This window comes from Hibiscus syriacus, unplaced genomic scaffold (assembly GCF_006381635.1).
Source record: "Hibiscus syriacus cultivar Baekdansim isolate YM2019G1 unplaced genomic scaffold, ASM638163v2 tig00112383_pilon, whole genome shotgun sequence".
NCBI classification, from domain to species: domain Eukaryota; kingdom Viridiplantae; phylum Streptophyta; class Magnoliopsida; order Malvales; family Malvaceae; genus Hibiscus; species Hibiscus syriacus.
Window position 1 is genome coordinate 4,675,188 of NW_024063319.1, and position 25,054 is coordinate 4,700,241.

At 34.6% G+C, this 25,054-nt stretch overlaps 1 protein-coding gene across 1 annotated transcript; it reads left to right on the forward strand.

The window, feature by feature from the left end:
- The first annotated feature begins 16,358 nt into the window (after window positions 1-16,358).
- On the forward strand, window positions 16,359-17,149 carry LOC120178849. The gene has a single exon (XM_039184626.1). It carries the CDS (start codon window positions 16,362-16,364, stop codon window positions 17,115-17,117), a length of 756 nt encoding a protein of 251 aa, XP_039040557.1. The 5' UTR covers window positions 16,359-16,361; the 3' UTR covers window positions 17,118-17,149.
- Window positions 17,150-25,054: the final 7,905 nt, after the last annotated feature.

A 25,054-nucleotide genomic window follows, 5' to 3' on the forward strand; every position in this document is an offset into this window, starting at 1 on the left:
AAAACAATTGATATTACAAGGTAATATTTCGTTTTCTGCGACATTTGAGTAGCTGTTTTGGGTTAGATGCAGAGCACAAGTTGTTACCGTTGATGAAAAGTATTCCTTTGAAAAGGTTATTAAATGATAATTTAATAGGTTAATTAAGTATGCATGATTATAATATTTCGTATTCGTATGGTATAATGAAATCACAACATTAGGTCTGATGAAAAGCAGGAGCATGGGCTACGGTCCAAGACGAAATGATTGATCAAATTTTTATTTAGGAAGATCTTCAGCCTACAAAAAGCTGAACACAAGGAATGAATCATTCCACTTAAATAATTTATTTTTTCATTTTAAAAATTTTCGGTGAATTGAGAAGACGAGACAAACAGTTTTGAGCCCCTAAATTTTAGTGGTCGGTGCGTTTTTTGGTCGGTCGTTTGTTTGGTCTTTATCTTAGTGTTAGATATGTCCTTTTCAAATTTCCACCTGACCAGTGAGAGTTGTATCGAAATATTTTCCTTTTTTTAAAAAAAATATTTTCAAAATTTAAAAACATAAAGACAGTTTTACAAAATAAAATTAAAAATTATTTGAATATTCAAGTAAACTAAAATAATCAAAACAACATTAAATTTTTTTGAATATTCAAAATAACATTAATTTTTTTTTTAAAAAAAATAACATTAATTTAACTCATGGTCTTATGACTGTCTAAATAAATTTTATCTTTTAGAAACTAAAATATTTAATTCTTTCATCTCGTGAAAAATGTCTCTTGTTGACCTTTTAAAATTCTGAACAGATTATTTTAAATATTTTAGAAAATTAAATTTTATAATATATATATATATATATATATATATATATATAATTATTTGATTGAAGGCATTTAAAATATATTTTTATATATTTTACTAATAATAAAAGTTAAATAATAACTAGTTAAAGATTAAAAAGATTAACTAAAAAGGTTAATGATAGACCTATTTTATGAGACAAAGCGAGAACCATTTATTACTGTTTCGGTTCAATATTTTAATTTAAAAAAATATTTTTTTAATATTCATAAAACAATGGGTTTCCATGACGATTTTCCCGATATATCACCGGTGACCGGTAATATTACCGATCTAACATCGGTCAGATTATATTTCTCGATCTAACACCCTTAGCAGTAAAGTGCGCCCCTGCACCGCGTTATACGATGATTTGGCGCCACGTGGGGTATAGCGCGCCCCCTGTACCGCGCTATACGGTGAGCTGGCGCCACGTGGGTATAGCGCGGCCCCTGCAGCGCGCTATACCTGTATATTTGACACGTGGGGTATAGCGCGGTGCGGGGGGCGCGTTATACCCCTAACTGCCGACCCCTCCTCCCTATAAATATCACATTCTCAATCAATTTTATCACACCAAATTCTCTCAAATTCTCTAAATTTCTCTCAAATACTCTCTTTTTAAGGTATATTTTATAATATTTTTACTATTATATTTTTACTTTATTTAATATTTTACTAATATAATTCTTTAGCAGATATATAATGGAAGACAGTTTACAAAGGGTGGTTGTCACATTGGACCCAAAGACTCCATTGATGCTTTGATCCCAGCTCCGCGATCTAAAATGACACAGATGTTTTCCCTCGTGATAACATGTGCACGTAAATTTCGGAGGAAAAAAGCCCAAGTCGTATCTTCTCCTTCGACAAGAGCAAAAGCAACTGGAAGAATGTTGCGATTGCCATCTTGGACAACTGCCAATAATAAAACTTGCTTGTATTTTCCATACAAGAAAGTCCCGTCGATCTGGACCACACAGAATTTGACAGCATTAACGCACTGTGGGCAACTCCAAAAAACCCGGTAGAATTGACATCGATCGCGAAGAACTCGATCATTATGGTATGCATAGGAGGTTTCGAAGTCCACAATTGTCCCAGGATTCAACGTTCGCACCAGCCTAAACCAACCTGGAAGTTCGTTGTAAGATGCATCCCATTTGCCATGAAGTTTGACAATGACATTTTGTTTTGCCAACCAAGCTTTTTATAGGAGACAGTGTACCCATACTGCGATTGTATAGCTGAAATCAATACTGTAACAACTATATGAGAGCTTGCTTTGACCATGGGCATGATGGCTTGGCATATCACTTCAGAGTCCAAGTTGGGATGATCTTGGTTGACCCCTCCAGCACAACATGTGTGAGGACCGTTGTATACTGTTAGTTCCCATCTGTTGTTTTTCCTCTTCCTCTTCGATACGCGAACCATCCAATTGTATCCGTTTTCGCGCTGGGCACAGTAGCATACATATTTTTCGGTCGTGGAGCGGTCTATTCTGGACTAAACAGAATTACGAATATTGTAATTTTTGATAGCCATCATCGCTTCTTCTTTGCTTGAAAACTTTATGCCTAAAGATAACTCACCATTATTTATTGATGAGTAACACCCATAGTCACCGAGATGAGGCATATCCGTAAATTCTGGCCCGTACATTGCACCATAATCAGCTTCATACATGTGTGCAGGAGGGTCAGTTTGTGCCACATTTCCTGGAACTTCATCATCATCGAAGTTGAATTGCGGTGATTCTGGGTCAATGAACAGTCCAGTCTCAGCACCATCCGCACCAGGCTCACGAAGCGGTTCTTCTGGTGGAGATGATGGTTCCTCCATGCTCTCCACATTTAGGTCAAAGAACCTACTACTTGCACGCCTTCCCCTTGAACTGGAAGGCATATCGACATTGGGATCGAAAAAGCTCGCAGTCGAATGCCTCCCCCTAGAGCTTGAAGCCATCGCGTCAAATGGAAACTACACAGATGGTTGCGTCGATGACATCTCCATATTAAGGTCAAAGGGATTTGCAGATGAATGCATTCCCCTTGAACTGGACGCGATGTTGTCATACGGATTGTTCGTCGATCTACCTTGGTACATATCGTAAGGAGTTGCGGATGAATATCTCCCCATTATGGCATTAAAATCATTACACATTACTGTCGTCGGGCTGTCTACTTGTTCAGTCAGCCCATAGTGGGAGCTTAATGATTGACCCCGAATAACACGCACATGAACAAAATATGCATACATCTCAATAGCGGCGTCTGAATAATTACTTTGAGCTTCAACCATCATTTCAACATCATCATTGTTCGAAAGTTCAAACGTTGTATAAGTTAATGGCAACAATGATGTTGGAAATTGTTGAGTTAATCGATTGACTGAATTGGCAATAAAAATTTTGGTGGAAGCTTTTGCAGAAAATTGAAAGAAATTGCACATCGATTTAGAGTGGTTCGACTTTATCAACCAAAGTCTACGTCCACTACCTTAGCTATCCACACTAATGATTTTCCAACAAATTCACTAATTTGTTCTTTCTTTTGAGGCCAAAGAGATAACCTTACAACTCCCTCAAGAATATACCCCAATTCTTGAGAACACTCTTTTCTCAAAGAGAAATACAAATTTGCAAACTTACAAGAAAAACCTCACAAGGAAATATATGTTTGCACAATTCTAGAACAGAGAAAGAACACTCAAGAATAAATACAATTGAGCACAATAAGTGTTCTTGAAAGAAAAATGAATATTGAATGAAAAATAGGCTTGAAATGCTCAAACTTGAGGTTTGATGCTTTCTCTTTGATTCTCTCTTGATTCTAATTGCTTAATGTTTCTTGTTATTGATCAATGGCTTCTAAGCTTGCTTAAATACACCTTGAATCACTTTTGAATGTTGGGGATTATTAGAGAAGATAATATAGCCGTTTTAGTGTGAAAACAATTAATAAAACAGCTTGGAGCGTGGGGGGAATCGGTACCCCCTATTGGGAATCGGTTCCCTAAGTGTAAAATTCAAATATTTCGACCGTTATACAATGGGGAATCGGTACCCCCTGGGGGGAATCGGTTCCCTCCGAGCATACTAGAATTCTCGGAGCCAAACCATTCAGGGGGGAATCGGTACCCCCTTGGGGGGAATCGGTTCCCTCTGAGCAATCTGGAATTTTTGGCTTTGAAATGGTTCAAAATACTTTGTAAAATTATTTTGAAATTGTTTTATGATTAAAACTTAATTTTACACTTGAGTAAGGATTAAAAATGATCTTTGAAAGATTTGGAGTAATGTTTTGATATTCGAATAATTCTATCGAATATACTTAGAAAATCATTTGGAAAATCTTAAAATTCATTTAACTTAATTTGTTATATCGAAATATCAAAATGTTTTCAACAATCTCCCCCTTTCTGATATAACAAAACATTTTAGTAATTTTAAGATTTTGAGATTTTGAAATCAAGTTTTGAAATTACTCCCCATTACTTTAACACTTCTCCCATTTAACACATTTAACACTTCTCCCCCTTTTTGTTAAATCAAAAAGACATTTTAAAGAATTAAACAAGGTTTTGAAATCATTTAGCCATTTGATTATATTTTAAGCTGCTAAGATCACAAGCAAGAGAAACGTTAGCCATTAGTTTCATAATCAATATTCATAGTTAATGTGAAATGGCAAAATTGGTCATATATCTAATCATGAAGTAAATGATGCAATAATGAATAAATTTAATCACACCAAATAGATAATTTCTAACCATTCATAAATCTAAACAAATTCAAAGTCAATCAATCCACAAATTCAAACATTCCAAAATATTCAAAAAGTTAAAACAATAAGTTTGGAGTTCAAAGCAAAACATAGAATCACATATCAGGATCAGGAGGAGGAAAACGAGCTCGCATAGCGGTCATATCGTGAGTGAGGTCATTAATACGCGCGTTGGTTGCTTCATTGTTTGCACACATCTCCCGAATAATTTCTAATTGTTGAGCTCCCATTGTGGATAAGTGGGACTCTATAGAAGAAAAGCATGAATCCATGGTAGCGTATCGGAAATCGAATGTCTCCATAAAGGATTGAAAATATGGAGGCATTTGATGCGTTTGTTGTGCTTGCTCTTTCGGCTGCTCCTCGGGCTGCTCAGGCTCATCTTCGGCTTCATCGATGTCTCGCATTAATTGCTCAAGCTCGAGATCTTCGTCAGCTTCGGGTGGAGCTTGTGAAGAACTAGCTCCCGGAGTATTTGCAGAAGATCGAACTCATTTATCGGTTTCCTTATCCTTAATTCATCCCGCTCTCGTTAAGGAGATAAGGTTAATTTGTTTCTTAAGGGGGAAAATGGCATCTAGACCGACTCTAAGCCCAGCTTTGGAAAACAGATTACTCAAAATGCAACCGTAAACTAGGGATGAACATAGTTTCTTGTTAGGAACAAGATTTACGGTTTCAACAATTTCAGCAAAAATAATCTGAGGTAGGTTAATTTTAATATTGTTTTCGAAACAATGTAACCACCAAAGATCTAAGGCTCTAAGAGTAGAATAACGACCTCCGGATGGTCGAAACCACCAAGAAATCATTAGATGAAGAAAACGTTCATGAAGGTCTAAGACACTTGCACTATCCCTTCTTTTATAACGAGATCCTAAAACCTGTTTTTCATTTGAAATACCATCATTATCTAATCCGAATGTATTGGCTATGTAAGCCGAGTCAATATATAAGAATTGTCCTAGGAGGTAGGAACGAATTCCTATGGTTTTGGTTTCAGTTTGGTTTTTAACACAAACGGCATTAGAATAGAAAATACGAACAAGTTGATGATAAACGATGGGTTCAAGGTCAAAGAGTTTATCAAATTTCCACTCTTGTAAAAGAGGAAGATATTTAAAATTGATAGATAACATAGCTTGACAAGAAGGAATACGTTCTTCCCGGATTTTGTAAGAGTCGAAATATTGATAATGCCAAAAACGATGATTTCTAGGACCAGGATGATTGAAACATGAATTTTGGATAGTCAAGTTAGGATCAATGGGATTAGGATTAGAAATTGGAATAGGAGGAGGATTCGGAGGTGGATTTGGTTGACAGTGTGAACGACTAGATGATGACCTAGCACGTTTAGGATTGGACATGGTTTAGGAAATCAGAATAGAATTGATAACCTGCAATTTAGAAAACACATGTATGCAATTCAATCAATCCCAAAACTCAATTGAGTCCTCAATATTTCAAGGTTCTCTAAATCAATCCTAATGGGCAAAGTTTTTGAAAAACTTTTGAAAAAATATGGTTTTGAGAAACAATATATGTATAGTTTTCATAACAACAACATAATTTAATCAAAACACAATAATTTGAAAATTAACATTTTTTTAATTTCGAAAATTTAAAAAAAAATTGGAAAATTCTTGTGTTTTTAATGAAATTGGTTGTAATATCTAGTTTCTAATCACTAAACAATCAATGCCCGATCTAAAGTTCACCCTAGAACTAATTAAAACAAGTCCTATGTTCAAAATCAATAAAATAGAGAGTTTAGAAAATTTTACCTTGAAGGATGAGATTGAGTGGATTTTGATGTTGTTTGCACGATTTTAATGATGATTGCAAGTTTAGGAGATGATATTTGAAGTGAATTCCGATTAAAATCGATGATTTAAGGCAAGAATGGAGATAGGGAGAGAGTTGAGAGGGAACGACGGAAGAGAAATGAGAGGATTTTTGAGGATTTTGAAGGGTTCTGCCGTGTATAACCAGAACCCCAGGGGGGTATCAATTCCCCTGTGGGGGGAATCGATTCCCCTTCAAAGGGGGAATCGGTTCCCTAAAGGGGGGATCGATTCCCTCTGCACCAAAATGCTAAAATCCGATTTTAAACACTCAAAATGCTAAATTAATTTCCTTTAGTGGTATTGGCAACTCATATATTGAAAATTAATCATGTTCAAATAATTAAACTAATCTTTAAATGATATTTGAACATAAAATTAATTTTTCATTAAGAATCATAAACTCCCCCTAACTAATAGCAATGAATGCAATCAAAAATTACTATTATAAGCATTTTTCATTTATTATTAAAAGTGCTAAAATTATTTTAAACACTAAGTGAAGATAGGTTGGTCAAACCTAATTCTCTCCTAAGTGTCCAAAATCTTTCCTTGTCTAAGGGTTTTGTAAAGATATCCGCTAATTGGTGCAAAGTATCAACAAATTCTAGAACTACATCTTCCTTAGTGACATGGTCTCTAATGAAGTGATGTCTTATTTCAATGTGCTTAGTTCTAGAGTGTTGGATGGGATTTTTAGTGAGACAAATAGCACTAGTATTGTCACACTTGATAGGAATGGTACCTACTTCAATTCCATAGTCAAAAAGTTGTTGTTTTATCCATAAAACTTGTGCACAACAACTACCAGCTGAAATGTATTCGGCTTCAGTGGTAGATAATGCAACACAATTTTGTTTATTTGAAAACCAAGAAATTAGCATATTTCCAAGGAATTGGCAAGTACCAGAGGTGTTTTTCCTATCTAATTTGCATCCTCCATAATCCGAATCAGAAAAAGCATGCAAGCTAAAGCTAGAGTCTCTAGGATACCAAAGTCCTAAACTAGGAGTGTCCTTAAGGTATCTAAAGATTCTCTTAACAGCTAGTAAATGTGATTCCTTAGGACATGATTGAAATCTAGCACATAAGCAACACACTAAACATAATGTCCGGTCTACTTGCAGTTAGATAAAGCAAAGAGCCAATCATTAACCTATATAATTTGACATCTACACATTTACCTCCTTCATCTAAGTCAAGCTTTGTTGAAGAGCTCATTGGAGTGTCATGAGGTTTCCCATTTTCCAGTCCAAACTTCTTGAGCATATCTTTGACGTACTTAGCTTGATTGATGAAGATGCCATCTTTTCTTTGCTTGATTTGGAGTCCCAAGAAAAATGAGAGCTCCCCCATCATGCTCATTTCGAATTCACTTTGTATTAGCTTAGAAAATTCTTGGCAAAGAACATCATTAGTAGAACCAAATATTATATCATCAACATAAATTTGAACTACTAATAAATCTTTACCTTTATGCTTTAGAAACAATGTAGTGTCAACCTTCCCTTTTGAAAAACCTTTTTCAATTAAAAAATTTGACAATCTTTCATACCAAGCTCTAGGAGCTTGTTTTAAGCCATAAAGAGCTTTTGTCAATTTAAGAACATGGTCTGGAAATTTTGAATCTTCAAAACCTGGAGGTTGTTCCACATACACTTCTTCCTTTATAAAACCATTTAAAAATGCACTTTTAACATCCATTTGATATAATTTAAATTCATGAAAACATGCAAATGCTAGTAACATTCTAATTGCTTCCATCCTAGCTACGGGAGCGTATGTTTCATCATAGTTTATGCCCTCTTCTTGAGTATACCCTTGAGCAAAAAGTCTAGCCTTGTTTCTCACTATATTACCACTTTCATCAAGCTTATTTCTAAATACCCATCTAGTACATACAATAGTTTTATTATTAGGCCTTTCAACTAATGTCCATACTTTACTTCTCTCAAATTGATTTAATTCTTCTTGCATAGCCATAATCCAATGTTCTTCTTTTAATGCTTCTTTGATGTTCTTAGGCTCTATGTATGAAATAAATGCAACATAATTACAAATATTTCTAAGAGAAGATCGAGTAGTTACCCCTTTGGATAGATCACCTATAATTTCACCATCCTTGACATAGTTGTACTCTCTTGGATAAGATACTTCCCTTTCTTCAATGGTTGGATTCTCAAGAGGATCATAAGTTTCCTCATTTTCCGTTTCTTCCTTTGATGATGGTTCTCCAACGTTATGTCTAACGTCATTTGTATTTATAACACCTACATCATCATTCACACAAGAATCCTTCCTCGGAAGGGGATTATCATCGAAAACAACATGTATATAATCTTCTACAACTAAAGTTCTTTTATTAAATACACGATAAGCTTTAGAATTTAAGGAATAACCCAGAAAAATTCCTTTATCACTTTTAGCATCAAATTTGCCAAGGTTTTCTTTACCGTTGTTTAAAACAAAACATTTACATACAAAAGGATGAAAATAACTAATGTTAGGCTTTTTATTTTTGAAAATTTAATATGGAGTTTTCTTTAAAATTGGCCTAATCATTACTCGATTTACAACATAACAAGCGGTATTTGTGGCTTCCGCCCAAAAATATTTTGGCAAATTATTTTCACAAAGCATGGTTCTAGCTATTTCTTCTAAAGTTCGATTTTTCCTCTCAACAACTCCATTTTGTTGAGGGGTTCTAGGTGCTGAAAAATTATGGCTAATACCGTTAGAGTTACAAAATTCAGTAAATCCAAGATTTTCAAATTCAGTTCCATGATCACTCCTAACACTAGTTATAAAGTAACATTTTTCATTTTGGATAATTTTTGAAAATGTGATGAAATGTTCTAATGCTTCATCTTTTGTACTTAAGAATAGAACCCAAGTATATCTAGAATAGTCATCTACCAAGACAAATGCATATTGTTTTCCACCCAGGATAGTAGTTCTAGTTAGCCCAAAAAGATCTAAATGGATCAATTGTAAAACTCTACTAGTTGATACATCATTAATGGATTTAAAAGAAACTCGCTTTTGTTTTCCTTTAGCACAAGAATCACAGATTTTATCATTATCAAATTTTAGTTTAGGCAGCCCTCGAACCAATTCTCCTTGAACTAACCGTTGCAAAACACTCATACTAGCATGTCCTAGTCTCCTATGCCATAACCAACTATCATGCTCATCCTTAGCAACTAGGCATAAATTAGTCATATCAAAAGAATCTAAATGCACCATGTATATGTTTCCTATTCTATGACCAACAAGCATAATCCGATTAGATGCAATGTCAATGACTTTACAACCATTAATTTCAAATAAGACATTGAATCCTTTATCGCATAATTGACTAATACTCAATAGATTATGCTTTAATCCATTCACATATAAAACATTTTTAATTTGTATGGAAGAGGTATTACCTATTGTACCAATACCTTCAATGTGACCTTTTGAATTGTCTCCAAAAGTCACTATCAAGGTACCATGAATTTGAATTTGTTCCCGTGCCTTGTAGCAATGCTCCTTTCCCTACAAACATAGATTAATTTTTTATTTTTGGTACCCAAATTCTTTTGGGTCCATATTCATTAGTTTCCAAAATCCTAGTCCCCTTAGGTATCCATTTGTGTAGGATATTTTTATCTTTAGTAGTAATGAGTTATTTAGGAACCCACATACTTCTAAAGATTTTTCCATTACAGGTTCTTTGGGGACCTCTATGATTGTAGTTTTTAAAACTTTTTCTAACAAAGTTGGATTTTGAATTTCCACCTTTTTCAAAATGTTTTGTTCCAACTTTATCAAAAAGAAGTTTTAAGATCATCAATTTTCTTTTGATGATCATCATTGATCTTTGAAAGTAAATTTTGCAAATCTAAATTTTTCTTTTCAAACTCTTCTAGTTTGATTTGCAAATCTTTGATTTTACTTTCAAGATCATTGTTGGTTTTGGATATGAGTTTGTTTTATTTTTCAATTTTGAAACATCATTTTTATATTTTAAAAATAATTTCTCATAATCTGAAGCCAACCCATTATATTCCTCTAATAACTCATCATAGGATAAATCATCAAAATCGGATGAGTTAGAGGTTACCTTAGAATCTTCCCCGAATGCCATCAAGCACAAGTTAGCTACTTCTTGTTCCTCTTCATCGGAACTTTCTTCATCGCTTCATGTAGCCACATGAGCCCTGTGCTTATTCTTTGATTGACCCTTTTTCTTCAATTATGGGCAATCATATTTTACATGCCTTGGCTTTTTGCATTTGTAGCAAATGATTGGGTCCTTCTCCTTCGGTTCATTTTTGAGGCCTTCATTTCGTTTGAATTTTCTTCCTCGATAAGGTCTCATCATTTTTCTGAACCATTTGGCAAACAATGCCATTTCCTCGTCATCGTCATTCGAATCACTCTCATCTTTTGTGGATTTGAGAGCAACTCCAATATTTTTCTTCTTCTCCTTCTCCTTTGGTGTCTCGTCAATCTTGTCGAGGTCCACCTCATCTTCGAGCATCATTTCATGAGTGAGGAGTGACCCAATTAGCTCTTCAAGAGTTAAGGACGTTAAGTCCTTAGACTCGATGATTGCCATCTCCTTTGATTGCCACGATTTTGGGAGGGAGTAGACTAACTTCCTCATAAGCTTTTCATTTGAAATGATCTCTCCATATGATTTGAGATCATTGACAATCGTTGAAAATCTATCCGTCATAGCTTTGATATCTTCATTTGGGTTCATCCTGAAATTTTCATAGCTATGCGTTAGAATACTAATTTTAGATTTCTTTACCTCATCGGTACCTTCATGAGTGACTTGAAGTTTGTCCCATATTTCTTTGGCGGTTGTACACGATGAAACTCTTCCGTATTCATCTGGTCCAAGAGCACTAAAAATGATATGGATGGATTTGGAGTTGAGCTGGAACATTCTTGTCTCTCATTCACTCCACAACCTTGGATGAGTGAGAGGTTTGATGTATCCTTCTTCTACGGCATTCTATGCTCCCATGTCACTTGCTTGAATGAAGTACATCATTCTATTATTCCAATAGGCATAGTTAGCTCCATTGAAGAAAGAAGGCTTGTTGACGGGCATCGAATCGAGACCGGAGTCGAAGTTTGAAGCGGAGGCCATTGATGACTTTGATTATCGATATAACTCTTCCCGAATCAACTCAAGAGGTGATTAAACCTTCAAATGAGTTAGGCTCTTATGCCAATTGTTGAGTTAATCGATTGACTGAATTGGCCAAGATGGGGGTGAATTGGCAATAAAAATTTTGGTGGAAGCTTTTGCAGAAAATTGAAAGAAATTGCACAGCGATTTAGAGTGGTTCGACTTTATCAACCAAAGTCTACGTCCACTACCTTAGCTATCCACACTAAGGATTTTCCAACAAATTCACTAATTTGTTCTTTCTTTTGAGGCCAAAGAGATAACCTTACAACTCCCTCAAGAATATACCCCAATTCTTGATAACACTCTTTTCTCAAAGAGAAATACAAATTTGCAAACTTACAAGAAAAACCTCCCAAGGCAAATATGTTTGCACAATTCTAGAACAAAGAAAGAACACTCAAGAATAAATACAATTGAGCACAATAAGTGTTCTTGAAAGCAAAATGAATATTGAATGAAAAATAGGCTTGAAATGCTCAAACTTGAGGTTTGATGCTTTCTCTTTGATTCTCTCTTGATTCTAATTGCTTAATGTTTCTTGTTATTGATCAATGGCTTCTAAGCTTGCTTAAATACACCTTGAATCACTTTTGAATGTTGGGGATTATTAGAGAAGATAATATAGCCGTTTTAGTGTGAAAACAATTAATAAAACAGCTTGGAGCGTGGGGGGAATCGGTACCCCCTATTGGGAATCGGTTCCCTAAGTGTAAAATTCAAATATTTCGACCGTTATACAATGGGGAATCGGTACCCCCTGGGGGGAATCGGTTCCCTCCGAGCATACTAGAATTCTCGGAGCCAAACCATTCAGAGAAGATAATATAGCCGTTTTAGTGTGAAAACAATTAATAAAACAGCTTGGAGCGTGGGGGGAATCGGTACCCCTATGGGGAATCGGTTCCCTAAGTGTAAAATTCAAATATTTCGACCGTTATACAAGGGGGGAATCGGTACCCCATGGGGGGAATCGGTTCCCTCCGAGCATACTGGAATTCTCGGAGCCAAACCATTCAGGGGGAATCGGTTCCCTCTGAGCAATCTGGAATTTTTGGCTTTGAAATGGTTCGAAATACTTTGTAAAATTATTTTGAAATTGTTTTAAGATTAAAACTTAATTTTACACTTGAGTAAGGATTAAAAATGATCTTTGAAATATTTGGAGTAATGTTTTGATATTCAAATAATTCTATCGAATATACTTAGAAAATCATTTGGAAAATCTTAAAATTCATTTAACTTAATTTGTTATATCGAAATATCAAAATGTTTTCAACAGAAATCTATACTGCAACGACGACACTCTTCTACTACTTTCAACATGAATCTTCCTCGAAATCTTCATTATAAGCTCCTCAAGAGTTATGTTTCTCTTGAATGATATTTTAATACGCTCATTTGATACGAAAACAACGCCGATTTCATCTTTTCGAATTTCACCATCATAATAAACAATAGCTGAAAGTCGCATCATTATTTGAGTTTAAAAGTGCGGCACTATTATATATGAAAAAAATGAAACAAACCTGATTTAATAAATTATATATGAACGAACATATAACACAATAAAATTTTTACACATCAACGTAAATAAATTAAATAATATAATTTAATATTATTACCTGCACCGCAAAACTATTTCGACGTATGCTCCCGCTTTCCAATTTTACAAACACAAAAATTAATTGAAAATAATTAGTATAATAATTTTTTCAAATAATCATAATAAACAATAAATAAAAAAATTATAACAAAATTACCTTATAACGAAAAATCGCATGAATTTCTAAATAAAATATGAGAAGATTGCCAGAATTATTGACTCGTTGACGGAATTGTTGTATTAATTTATAAGTTGAGAGGAGAGATGTGAGAAATTAACCGGCGGAGAATGTTATATATAGCGATGAAAGTTATACAAAACGCGGTACTTGCCCCGCGCTATATAAAATTATTAGGAGTAAAGGTATAGCGCGGTACCTGATCCGCGCTATACACCTATGTGGCGTATAGCGCGCTGCAGGGGCCGTACTATACCCACGTGGCGCCAGCTCACCGTATAGCGCGGTGCAGGGGGCGCGCTATACCCCAAGTGGCGCCAAATCATCGTATAGCGCGGTGTAGGGGGCGCGCTTTACTACTAAGGGTGTTAGATCGGAAAATATAGTTTGACCGGTGTTAGATCGGTAATATTACCGGTCACCGGTGATATATCGGGAAAATCATCGGTTTCCATTCTAAACTATTTTTATAACATTTAAAAAGTTCATTTAACTATACAATTTACATCTGAAGTACTCTATGTAGTATAGGAAATAATAGAAAATGTTAGATAAAAATTACACGTACTACATAATTTATCAAAATTCATATAAATTAAATTAGGGTTAACTACACAGATGATCACTTATGTTTGTATTTTATCCACTTTAATCACTGATTAAAAAAAATATGATCACTTTTATTTTTATTTAATTAAGATATAACCACTTTTGTTTTTATTTATTTAAGATGTAATCATTATTGGTTAACTTCAGTTAACAGTTACAAGATTAAGTGACGTGATATTTTGATATAATCACATATCTTATCCTTGTTATTTATATATGTTAGGCTTGATGAAGCTTGTTCGATCAACCGAAATATGCCAAAAGATGGGTGAATTGACTTTTTGAAATTTAGGGAGTAAGGAGTATAAAGATATAAAAATTTGCACAATAATTTATAGTGGTTCAACTTCCTCAATGAAGTCTAGATTCACTACCTAAGCTCCTTACTTAGTATTTTCCAACAAATCTACTAATTTATTTTTTCTTTTTCAAGGATAAAGAGATAACTTTTACAAACTCTCTAGCTTTCCAAATGATTAGCTAGAGCAAAAACCCCTTTACAAAGAAATAAATTGTAAGCAATAAGATCTCTAAAAAGGAAGGTGTTTACAAATCAAATTACATAACTATTTACAAAAAAGAAAATAAAGAATGAAAAGTTTTTCCTTGTGTTTGATTGCTTAGATAGGTGTTGTGTAACTTTATTCAAGTGTCCTCGACTTGTTTTTATATGTTGGAATGAGTTACTAGTCGTTTCTAGTCGTTTGGGAAGGTTTGGAGCCGTTGGAAGATTTTTTGCGCATAAAATTTTGAAACTCTGAGGAAAGTTTTGAAAATCTTCGAAAGAGCCGTAAAAAAATTTGACCGTTGGACACAATGTATTGAAACTTTAGGTAAATAAACTCTTGAGATATTTTCGAAACTCTTGAAAAGTATCGAAACTTTTTGAGAAACTGTATTGGAAAGTTTCAAAACTCTAGTAGAAGTTTCGAAACTTCTGGTCAAAATACTCATTTTAAGGTTTTGATTAAACTTTGAATTATTTTGATGAAAACTTTGAATAAATTCAATTCAGTCAAAAAAAACATTTTGTCCTTATTTGTTATATCAAAATATTAGTTCTATAATGTATTCTTTCAATGTAGTCATACTTTTAATAAATTAAAATAAATTTAATCCTCCAAGCAAATGATGACATTGTCATTGGTACCACGTGTCGTGTCGTGTGTCACCATTCGGTTGGAAGCCTTACTTTATTTTATTTTAACAAAGCAAAGCAAATTAGTGAAAAATAAATATATTAAATTAAAATAAAATTTAAATAAAGTTAGTCCTCCAATCGAATGGTGACACATGGCACGACAAATGGCACCAGTTACATCATTCGATTAGATAATTAAATTTATTTTAATTTATTAAAAGTATGATTAAATTGAGATAATATGTAAATAATAGGGACCAAATGTGTGATTATACAAAAATATCACGTCACTTAATCTGTTAAATGTAATTAACCTGTGGTGACTACATCTTAAATAAATAAAAACAAAAGTGAACATAAGATATGATCATTTTCGCTTTTATTTAATTAGGATATAATCATTTTTGTTTTTATTTAATTAAGATGTGGTCATCTCGAATTAACTGCTGTTAACAATTAAGAATTTCGGATTAACTGCTGTTAACACAATTTGGAGAAATTTAGATAAAGTTCATAGAGTTTTGAACATTTTTTATGCACATACATTAGATTCGTGTTTAAAAGGTAAAAGAATGAGTGAATTAAAAATTTTAGGATAAAACGGTCACCGATAATATCAATCGACAATAATCAATGATAACAACTAACAACAGTTATCAACGATGGAGACTTTGATCGAATTCAATCGTTAAATTAATATTTTATTTAAATTTTAAGAATTAAATAAATATTTTATTTAAAATTTAGGATCAAACAAATATTTTTGTCTAAAATCTAAGAGTAAGTTGAAACTTAACTATTTTTTTTACTAACATACCACACCATATTAGCAAATTAATGGGAATCGATGACCCGAACCCAATAATCAAAATGTAATGAGCCAATAATATAAATAATCAAAACATAATTGTTTTCAAATAACAAAATTAAGATAAACCGAAAAGAATTATCAAATGTAGTTATTTAACCCTATTATAAATTAAATACTGATTATCATTTAAAAATTGAATATTTTTAATAGTTGGACCAACCATTGTACAGAAAATGCAGAGTAGAGATAAAGATGAAAGAAACGGATCCGGACGGGTCCAGCGCCCGCCCACCCATGAAACCTAGTTTCATAAAAATCCCTACTTTAATCAACCACCTACCCACCCTTTCTTTGCAACAAACCATGAAGCTCAAAAACAAAGGTAAAGTATACCCTTCCTCCTCCTCCGGCGAAGACAGTCTATCCGTTTTAAACCTTCTTCCCGCCACCGTTTTAGCCCTTCTTTATGTTCTTTCTCTTGACGAGCGAGAAGTTTTAGCTTACATGATTACAAGGTCCCTCAAAACCGCCACCAATAACCACCACTCTTCTTCCAAGAAAGGATCTTCTAGGAAACACCCGCCGCCCGCCGCCGTTAAGTCCGCCCACAAGCCGCCCGTTTTCGACTGCGATTGCTTTGACTGTTACACCAGTTACTGGTTCCGGTGGGACTCCTCTCCCAACCGCGAGCTTATCCATCAAGCTATCGAGTCTTTCGAGGAACATTTAACCAGCGGGGAATCCCCGAGACCCTCCAAGAAGAATGCGCGGCTCAAGAGAAGGGATACCAACGGCGGAACGCTCACTCGGGTCCCCGATAGCCCGGTCGTTGCCCTTCCGGTTCATCCCGAACAAGAAGTTCCTGGCTTGAAGGGTTCCGCCGATGAAGCGCCGGCGCTGATCGCTGATGACGTCATTTCTACGGAGAAGAATGCTGAAGAAGAGCCAGCTGAAGCAGTGGAAATGACCGAAGAATTTCCGGTGCCAGAAGAAGCTGACGTGGAGGCACGGCCGCCGCCGCCGATCAGCAACCACAAGGGCCTGGTGAGGAAAGTGTTACCGGACATATTAGGATTATTCAATTCTCGTTTATGGGGCCTTTTGAATCCAAATGTGTAATTTTCTGGAAAAAATATTTTTAATATTTGGGTGGGAATACGTCTGCCAAAGCCCTCTTTCTCGTGAGCTTAACCCAAACTTTATCACGCCGCATTATTTATTTTTGACCGACGAAATTGATTGAATTTGTTTGCATAAATACACCGTATAAATACCAAGTAAACTTGTTCTTAACTACTTTTTCTCTTGTAATCTATACATATTTAATTATTACTATTTATGTAAATTTTTTAAAAAAATATAAATATATATATATATAATTATTTAATTTTTCCTTAATTAAAAAACAATAAAACATCTACATTTCAAAGCAAAATTAAGGATGGGCATAGGCTAAATTTTAATCAACTCGACCCAATAAAAATACACCGATTATCCTCCATCAAATTTGATCCGGGCTAAGAAGGACTCCACCCAACCTAAAATTGCATCCCATTTGATCTAACTGTACACAAATATATAAATAATTCTTTATTTTATTGATAAAATAGGAATTTAATTAAAAATAATAATATAAAGAGGATGATTGTTGCAATTATATGTAACTATATAATGTATAATTATATTATTTTTTGAATTGAGCGATTATTTTTCACTTTAAGCCTAAATTCGAACTCATAATCTAAAGACACAATTGATTCAACCCAAACTCAATCTTTTTTTTTATAAAAAAAATAATATAACCTAATAGAATCAAATCAGGTTGAAACCGATTGAATTCAGATCTCGTATCTATCCCTAACCAAAATAATATTTCTTTTTTACTTTATAATCTTATTAGTTAAATGGTTTTAATCCTTTAAATTACATTGGCGGGAGACAGAGTGATAGTAACGAAGGAGGGGTTGTCCGATTGAAGGGAGTTGGATGATCCGACGTACACGGACATGTTCCCATCCTGTTTCTGATTCAGACAGAGAAACACAACAAATGGAAAGAAGTTAAATTTCATAGCCCACTGCTCACCCAATCGTCTCCTTCCTATTTGTTCTGGTTTCAGACCTCACAGTATCTTACCCCCCAATCCCATCAATGGCTCATTACCATCTTCCGTATATATACTTATAACCTTGAAAACTTGGGTAAATTATGCATTTAATACTTAAATTATCAGTTTTGGTTCGTTTTAGTATCTAATTTTTTTTCTCACAATTAAACCTAGCATTTAGTTTTCGTGTCATTTTAATATATTGTCATTAAAACCTTAACAACACTGTATTTTTATGGGTAAATTACATCATTCATATATATACTAATAACCTTAAAAACTTGGATAAATTATGCATTTAGTATTTAAATTATAAGTTTTGGTTCGTTTTAGTATCTAAATTTTCATTTTTCCTAAAATTATACCTAACGTTTAGTTTCTGTCTCATTTTAATACCTTGTCGTTCAAACCTTAACAACACAACATTTTATGGGTAAATTACATCTTTCATCCATCAACTACTTTCATCAATCAACTATCTTCTCACTCCTATTTTGGTACTAACATTTAAAATTTTCAATTTAACTACTCAACTTTCAAATTGCTCCTATTTAAATCACTAATTTATTTCATTAATAATTTTATGACATGACATTTATTATTATTACTTTGTTAATAAATAATTAAAAATAAAAAAAATAGAAGTTAAGAGTGATTAAATTAGGAGCAATTTGAAAGTCAAGTAATTAAATAAAAAAAACTTTAGTGACCAAAATAAGAGTGAGAAGATAGTTGATTGATGAATGATATAATTTACCCATTAAAAAGGTATCACGTGCGAATCACCCGTTAAAACTTTAATGGCAAGATAGTAAAGCGAAATAAAAACTACACGCGATGTATGGTTTTGAAAAAAACTTAAAGTTTAGGTACTAAAATGAATCAAAACTGATAGTTTATGTACTAAACATGCAATAGATGTTGAAAGCATGCACCGAAAGTGCATTTAGCAAGGTTTAAAAAAAATGAAATTTTCAACAATGGTAGGCACCAAATATAAAATGTCAAAATTAGGTGCAACAATGGTTGAAAACTAAATGGGCAAATTATAAACTTTAGTCACTAAACTTTTAGGGTATTTACAAGATTAGTCCTTAAGCTTCAACTATAAATACCCTAACCCATTTAGCTTCAAAACCATCCCAAAGCATTCTAGCTTTCTTCCAATACTAGAGAGAATTTAGAGAGTTTCTTGAGAGTTGTTTTCTCCTTTTTATCGAGAGAGAATTATCATTGTTTTTTCCTTGGTAGATCGAGAGAAGTTGTAATTCCTATTTTCTCATAGTGAAATTCTTCTACTGTTGCCCGTGGTTTTTACCCTATTTTAATTTAGGGGTTTTCCACGTAAATTTTGTCTCTTTTTATCTTCATTTTTTATTTTCTCAAATTATCAGTTGCGATTTTGCTCTATCTGATAGTCGTCTTCCGCAACAATTGGTATCAGAGCCAGATTAGAGTGTGTAATATCTGCTTATTGTCTTTGTGGTTGCCACCAAAAGGTGATTACCCATTCTTTGAAGGTATTACCCATTCTTTGAAGGTTCCAGAGAACTATTCACGATAGTGAAATAGTGTGAGCTATCCGTAAAAGAAGCTATGTCAACGAAATTTGATATTGAAAAATTCAATGGGAGAAATTTCTCATTGTGGAAATTGAAGATGAAGGCTATCCTGAGGAAAGACGGTTGTCTAGCAGCTATCAGTGAAAGGCCAGTGGATTTCACAGATGACAATAAATGGATCGAAATGGACGGGAATGCTATGTCAAACTTTCATCTAGCATTAGCAGATGAAGTATTGTCAAGCATCGAGGAAAAGAAAACAGCTAAGGAGATATGTGATCATCTCACCAAATTATACGAGGCCACATCGTTGCACAATAAAATTTTCCTTAAGAGAAAAGTGTACACTCTCCGTATGGCATAATCTACTTCAGTGACGGAGCACTTAAATACACTGAACACTTTATTTTCTCAGCTTACATCCTTAAGCTGTAAAATAGGAGAACAAGAACGTGTTGAACTTCTACTTCAAAGTTTATCGGATTCGTATGATCAACTCATCATCAACTTGACAAACAGTAATGTCACTAGTCTAGTCTTCGATGACGTTGCAGCTGCTGTTATACAAGAAGAAAATCGGCGAAAAAATAAGGAAGACAGACAAGTAAATCTGCAACAAGCAGAAGCGTTGACAATGATGACAACGATGAGAGGAAGATCAACAGAACGTGGCCAAAGCAGCAGTCACAAACATGGTAGATCGAAGTCGAGGAATAAGAAGAATTTAAAGTGTTACAACTGTGGAAAGAAAGGTCACTTGAAGAAGGATTGTTGGAGTCTAAATAAAAACTCCAATCCACAAGGTAATATCGCAAACACTTCAAATGATGGAGATGCTCTATGCTGTGAAGCGTCAACCACCGTGGAAGGCAAAAAAATATTTGTAGATATATGGCTCATTGATTCGGGAGCAACATATCACATGACCTCAAGAAGAGAATGGTTCCATCAGTATGAACCTGTCTCAGGAGGATCTGTGTATAGTTGCAATGATCATGCCTTAGAGATCATTGGCGTGGGAACCATCAAATTGAAGATGTATGATGGAACAATTAAAGCTGTTCGAGATGTACGGCACGTGAAAGGCCTGAAGAAAAATTTATTATCCTACGGATTGTTGGATAATAATGCAAGCAAGATTGAAACACGAAAAGGAATCATGAATGTGTTACGTGGAACGCTTGTGGTGTTGAAAGGCGAAAAGATAGCTGCAAACTTGTACATGCTGAAGGGAGAGACTTTGCTAGAAGTAGAAGCCTCTGTTGCCTCATGTAGTTCAGATTCTGTAATGCTATGGCATCAGAAACTTGGACACATGTCAGAACAAGGAATGAAAGTCCTTGTGGAGCAAAAGCTACTTCCAGGCTTAACAAAGGTAATATTTCCTTTGTGTGAGCATTGCATAACAAGTAAGCAGCACCGATTAAAATTCAACAAATCAAATTCTAGAGGCAAAAGTGTTCTAGAATTGGTTCACTCTGACGTATGGCAAGCACCAGTTACATCCCTAGGCGGAGCAAAATAATTTGTCTCATTTATTGATGACTACTCCAGGAGATGTTGGGTGTACCCTATTAAGAAGAAGTCAAACGTGTTTTCAACTTTCAAAAACTTCAAGGCGCGGGTGGAACTTGATTCTGGAAATAAGATCAAGTGTTTCAGAACAGATAATGGAGGAGAATACACAAGCGAAGAATTTGATGACTTTTGCAAGAAAGAAGGCATCAAAAGACAGTTCATAGTGGCGAACACTCCTCAACAAAATGGAGTGGCAGAGTGGATGAACAGAACCTTGTTAGAAAGAACAAGAGCAATGTTAAGGGATGCAGGCCTAGAAAAATCATTCTGGGCAGAAGCAGTCAATACCGCCTGTTATTTGGTGAATCGAGCTCCATCAACTGCAATAGAGCTGATGACACCAATGGAGATGTGGACTGGTAAACCAGCTGATTATTCAAACCTCCATATATTTGGAAGTATTGTGTACGTGTTGTACAACTCCCAAGAAATCTCAAAGCTGGATCCAAAATCCAAGAAATGCAAATTCTTGGGGTATGCTGATGGAGTAAAGGGGTATCGCTTGTGGGATCCCACTGCCCGTAAAGTGATCATCAGCAGGGATGTTATCTTTGTAGAAGATAAACTACAAAGAAAAGAAGACGATGATAGCGCTGAAAAGTCAGAGACACACAGATACATGTGGAAAAAGAGTTTGAATAAGGAGATTATTCTGAAGCAGAACTAGCACATGATGAACAAGAACCAGAGAGTTCTGAAGCTCCAACAACTCGTCAATCAGATCATGTGAGAAGACGTCCCAATTGGCACTCAGATTATGTTATAGAATGTAATATTGCATACTGCCTTTTAACATAGGACGGTGAGCCATCAACATACTAGGAGGCAATAAACAACTCAGATGCTTCACTGTGGATGATGGCGATGCAAGAGGAAATTGAATCCCTTCATAAAAATAATACATGGGACCTTGTGCCACTACCACAAGGAAGGAAGCCAATTGGTAACAAATGGGTCTTTAAAATCAAGCGAAATGGTGACGATCAAGTGGAGAGGTATCGTGCAAGATGGTGGTCAAAGGATATGCTCAAAAAGAAGGTATTGATTTCAATGAAATTTTTTCTCCTGTGGTTCGACTAACAACAGTTCGAGTAGTCTTGGCAATGTGTGCTACATTGAATTTACATCTAGAGCAGCTAGATGTTAAAACAACTTTTCTTCATGGAAATCTTGAAGAAGAGATTTACATGCTTCAGCCTGAAGGTTTTGAAGAAGAAGAAAAGAAGAACTTGGTTTGCAGGTTGAACAAATCTCTGTACGGTCTAAAGCAGGCACCGAGGTGTTGGTATAAGAGATTTGATTCCTTCATTATGTGCCTTGGATACAACAGACTTAATGCAGACCCTTGTGCTTATTTCAAGAGGTCTGGTGATAACGATTTTGTTATATTGTTGTTGTATGTGGATGATATGTTGGTTGCAGGACCCAACAAAGATCATATTGAAGAATTGAAGGCACAAATGGCTAGGGAATTTGAAATGAAGGACTTGGGATCAGCAAACAAGATTCTAGGGATGCAAATTCACCGAGACAGAAGTAATAGGAAGATTTGGCTTTCACAAAAGAATTACTTGAAGAAGATCTTGTCACGATTCAGCATGCAAGATTGTAAGCCAATTTCTACCCCTCTTCCTATTAACTTCAAATTATCCTCCAATATGAGTCCTAGCAGTGAAGAAGAGAGGATGGAGATGTCTCGAGTGCTGTATGCATCAGCAGTGGGAAGTTTAATGTTCGCTATGATATGCACAAGACCAGACATTGCACAAGCAGTGGGAGTGGTTAGTCGGTACATGGCGAATCCAGGCAAAGAGCATTGGAATACAGTAAAGAGGATCCTGAGATACATCAAAGGGACCTCAAATGTTGCATTATATTACAGAGGATCAAACTTACTTATAAATGGGTATGTCGATTCTGACTATGCAGGAGATTTGGATAAAAGCAAATCTACTACAGAATATGTGTTCAAAATTGCTGGTGGAGCTGTAAGCTGGGTTTCAAAATTACAGTCAGTTGTGGCTACATCCACAACAGAGGCAGAATATATAACAGCTACACAAGCCAGTAAAGAAACAATTTGGTTGAAGATGCTATTGGAGGAGCTTGGGCACAACCAAGAGTATGTCTTTATGTTTTGTGACAGTCAAAGCGCCTTGCATCTAGCAAGAAATCCAGCATTTCATTCAAGGACAAAGCACATACGAGTTCAGTACCATTTCATTCGTGAAAAGGTGGAAGAAGGGACGATAGATATGCAGAAGATCCATACTAAAGACAACATAGCAGATTTCATGACGAAGGCAATCAATGCTGATAAATTTACCTGGTGTCGATCCTCTTGTGGACTATCAGAGACGTAAGCAACATGATGGTACAAGGTAGAAAGAATAGTGTGAAGATATGATTGTTCCAATCAAATCTTCAAGTGGGAGATTGTTGAAAGCATGCACCGAAAGTGCATTTAGCAAGGTTGAAAAAAAATGAAATTTTCAACAATGGTAGGCACCAAATATAAAATGTCAAAATTAGGTGCAACAATGGTTGAAAACTAAATGGGCAAATTACAAACTTTAGTCACTAAACTTTTAGGGTATTTACAAGATTAGTCCTTAAGCTTCAACTATTAATACCCTAACCCATTTAGCTTCAAAACCATCCCAAAACATTCTAGCTTTCTTTCAATACTAGAGAGAATTTAGAGAGTTTCTTGAGAGTTGTTTTCTCATTTTTATCAAGAGAGAATTATCATTGTTTTCTCCTTGGTAGATCGAGAGAAGTTGTAATTCATATTTTCTTATAGTGAAATTCTTCTACCGTTGCCCGTGGTTTTTACCCTATTTTATTTAGGGGTTTTCCACGTAAATTTTGTGTCTCTTTTTATCTTCATTTTTTTATTTTCTCAAATTATCAGTTGCGATTTTGCTCTATCCGATAGCCGTCTTCCGCAACAATAAACCCCACAAATTTACTTAATCGATAAATAAACACTTAAACTGTACATGTATTTTAAATATTTAAGTTGTTTTCAGGAAAAAATATAAATACTTAACATTCCATTTTATTGCTATTATAAGATTAAAGCGTCAATATATGTAAAAAGAAAACCTAGTAACAAATAAATTCATGACACATTATAGAATTTTTAAAATTTAAAGTTAAACGTCATTATCATAGATGGATCGGGGGCGGGTGAGGGCGACCACCTCTCCTGGAATTTTAAAACTTTATAAATTATATATTTTCGCCTCCTTAAAATTTTTGCCCTTTGAATTTATATATTTTTCATATAATGTAAGGTTTTTTATTATAAATTATTATGATTATTATTATTTACCTTTTTATTAAATTCTTTTACTAATGGATTATGAATTTGTGGTTTTGGTGTGGATCCAGGGAGCAAGTTGCACATCTGATCATCACTGCATCCGATTCTCTCCAGCTTAATTGAAATCTTGATCTTCTCACAACAATTCAATCAAACATCTGCTCCTCTCTGTTAGTAAGTGAAATTCTTAAATTTAAATATTTAATTCTCTTGGATTCGAATACCTTGATAATACATTTTAAAAATTTGTGTCATTAAATTTTGATAATAATACTCTTGCATTGTTTTCTAGAAATAGGAGTGCAAAAACCTCTATAGCTAGATACGGGTAATCGGAAAATCGATTCTTTTTTCAAAAAGAAATACTCCTTCCGGTGGTAATATTGATTCTTCTAATGTTGAAAAATTGGTTGATCAAAGGAGTCTGAATTTAATAGTGAGTTTACTCATATGTGATAAACATCATATAGAGATTCCCGAT

Bases quoted from the DNA above. Each gene is read 5' to 3' on its own strand.
- LOC120178849 (XM_039184626.1), top strand. From the start codon at position 16,362: ATGAAGCTCAAAAACAAAGGTAAAGTATACCCTTCCTCCTCCTCCGGC.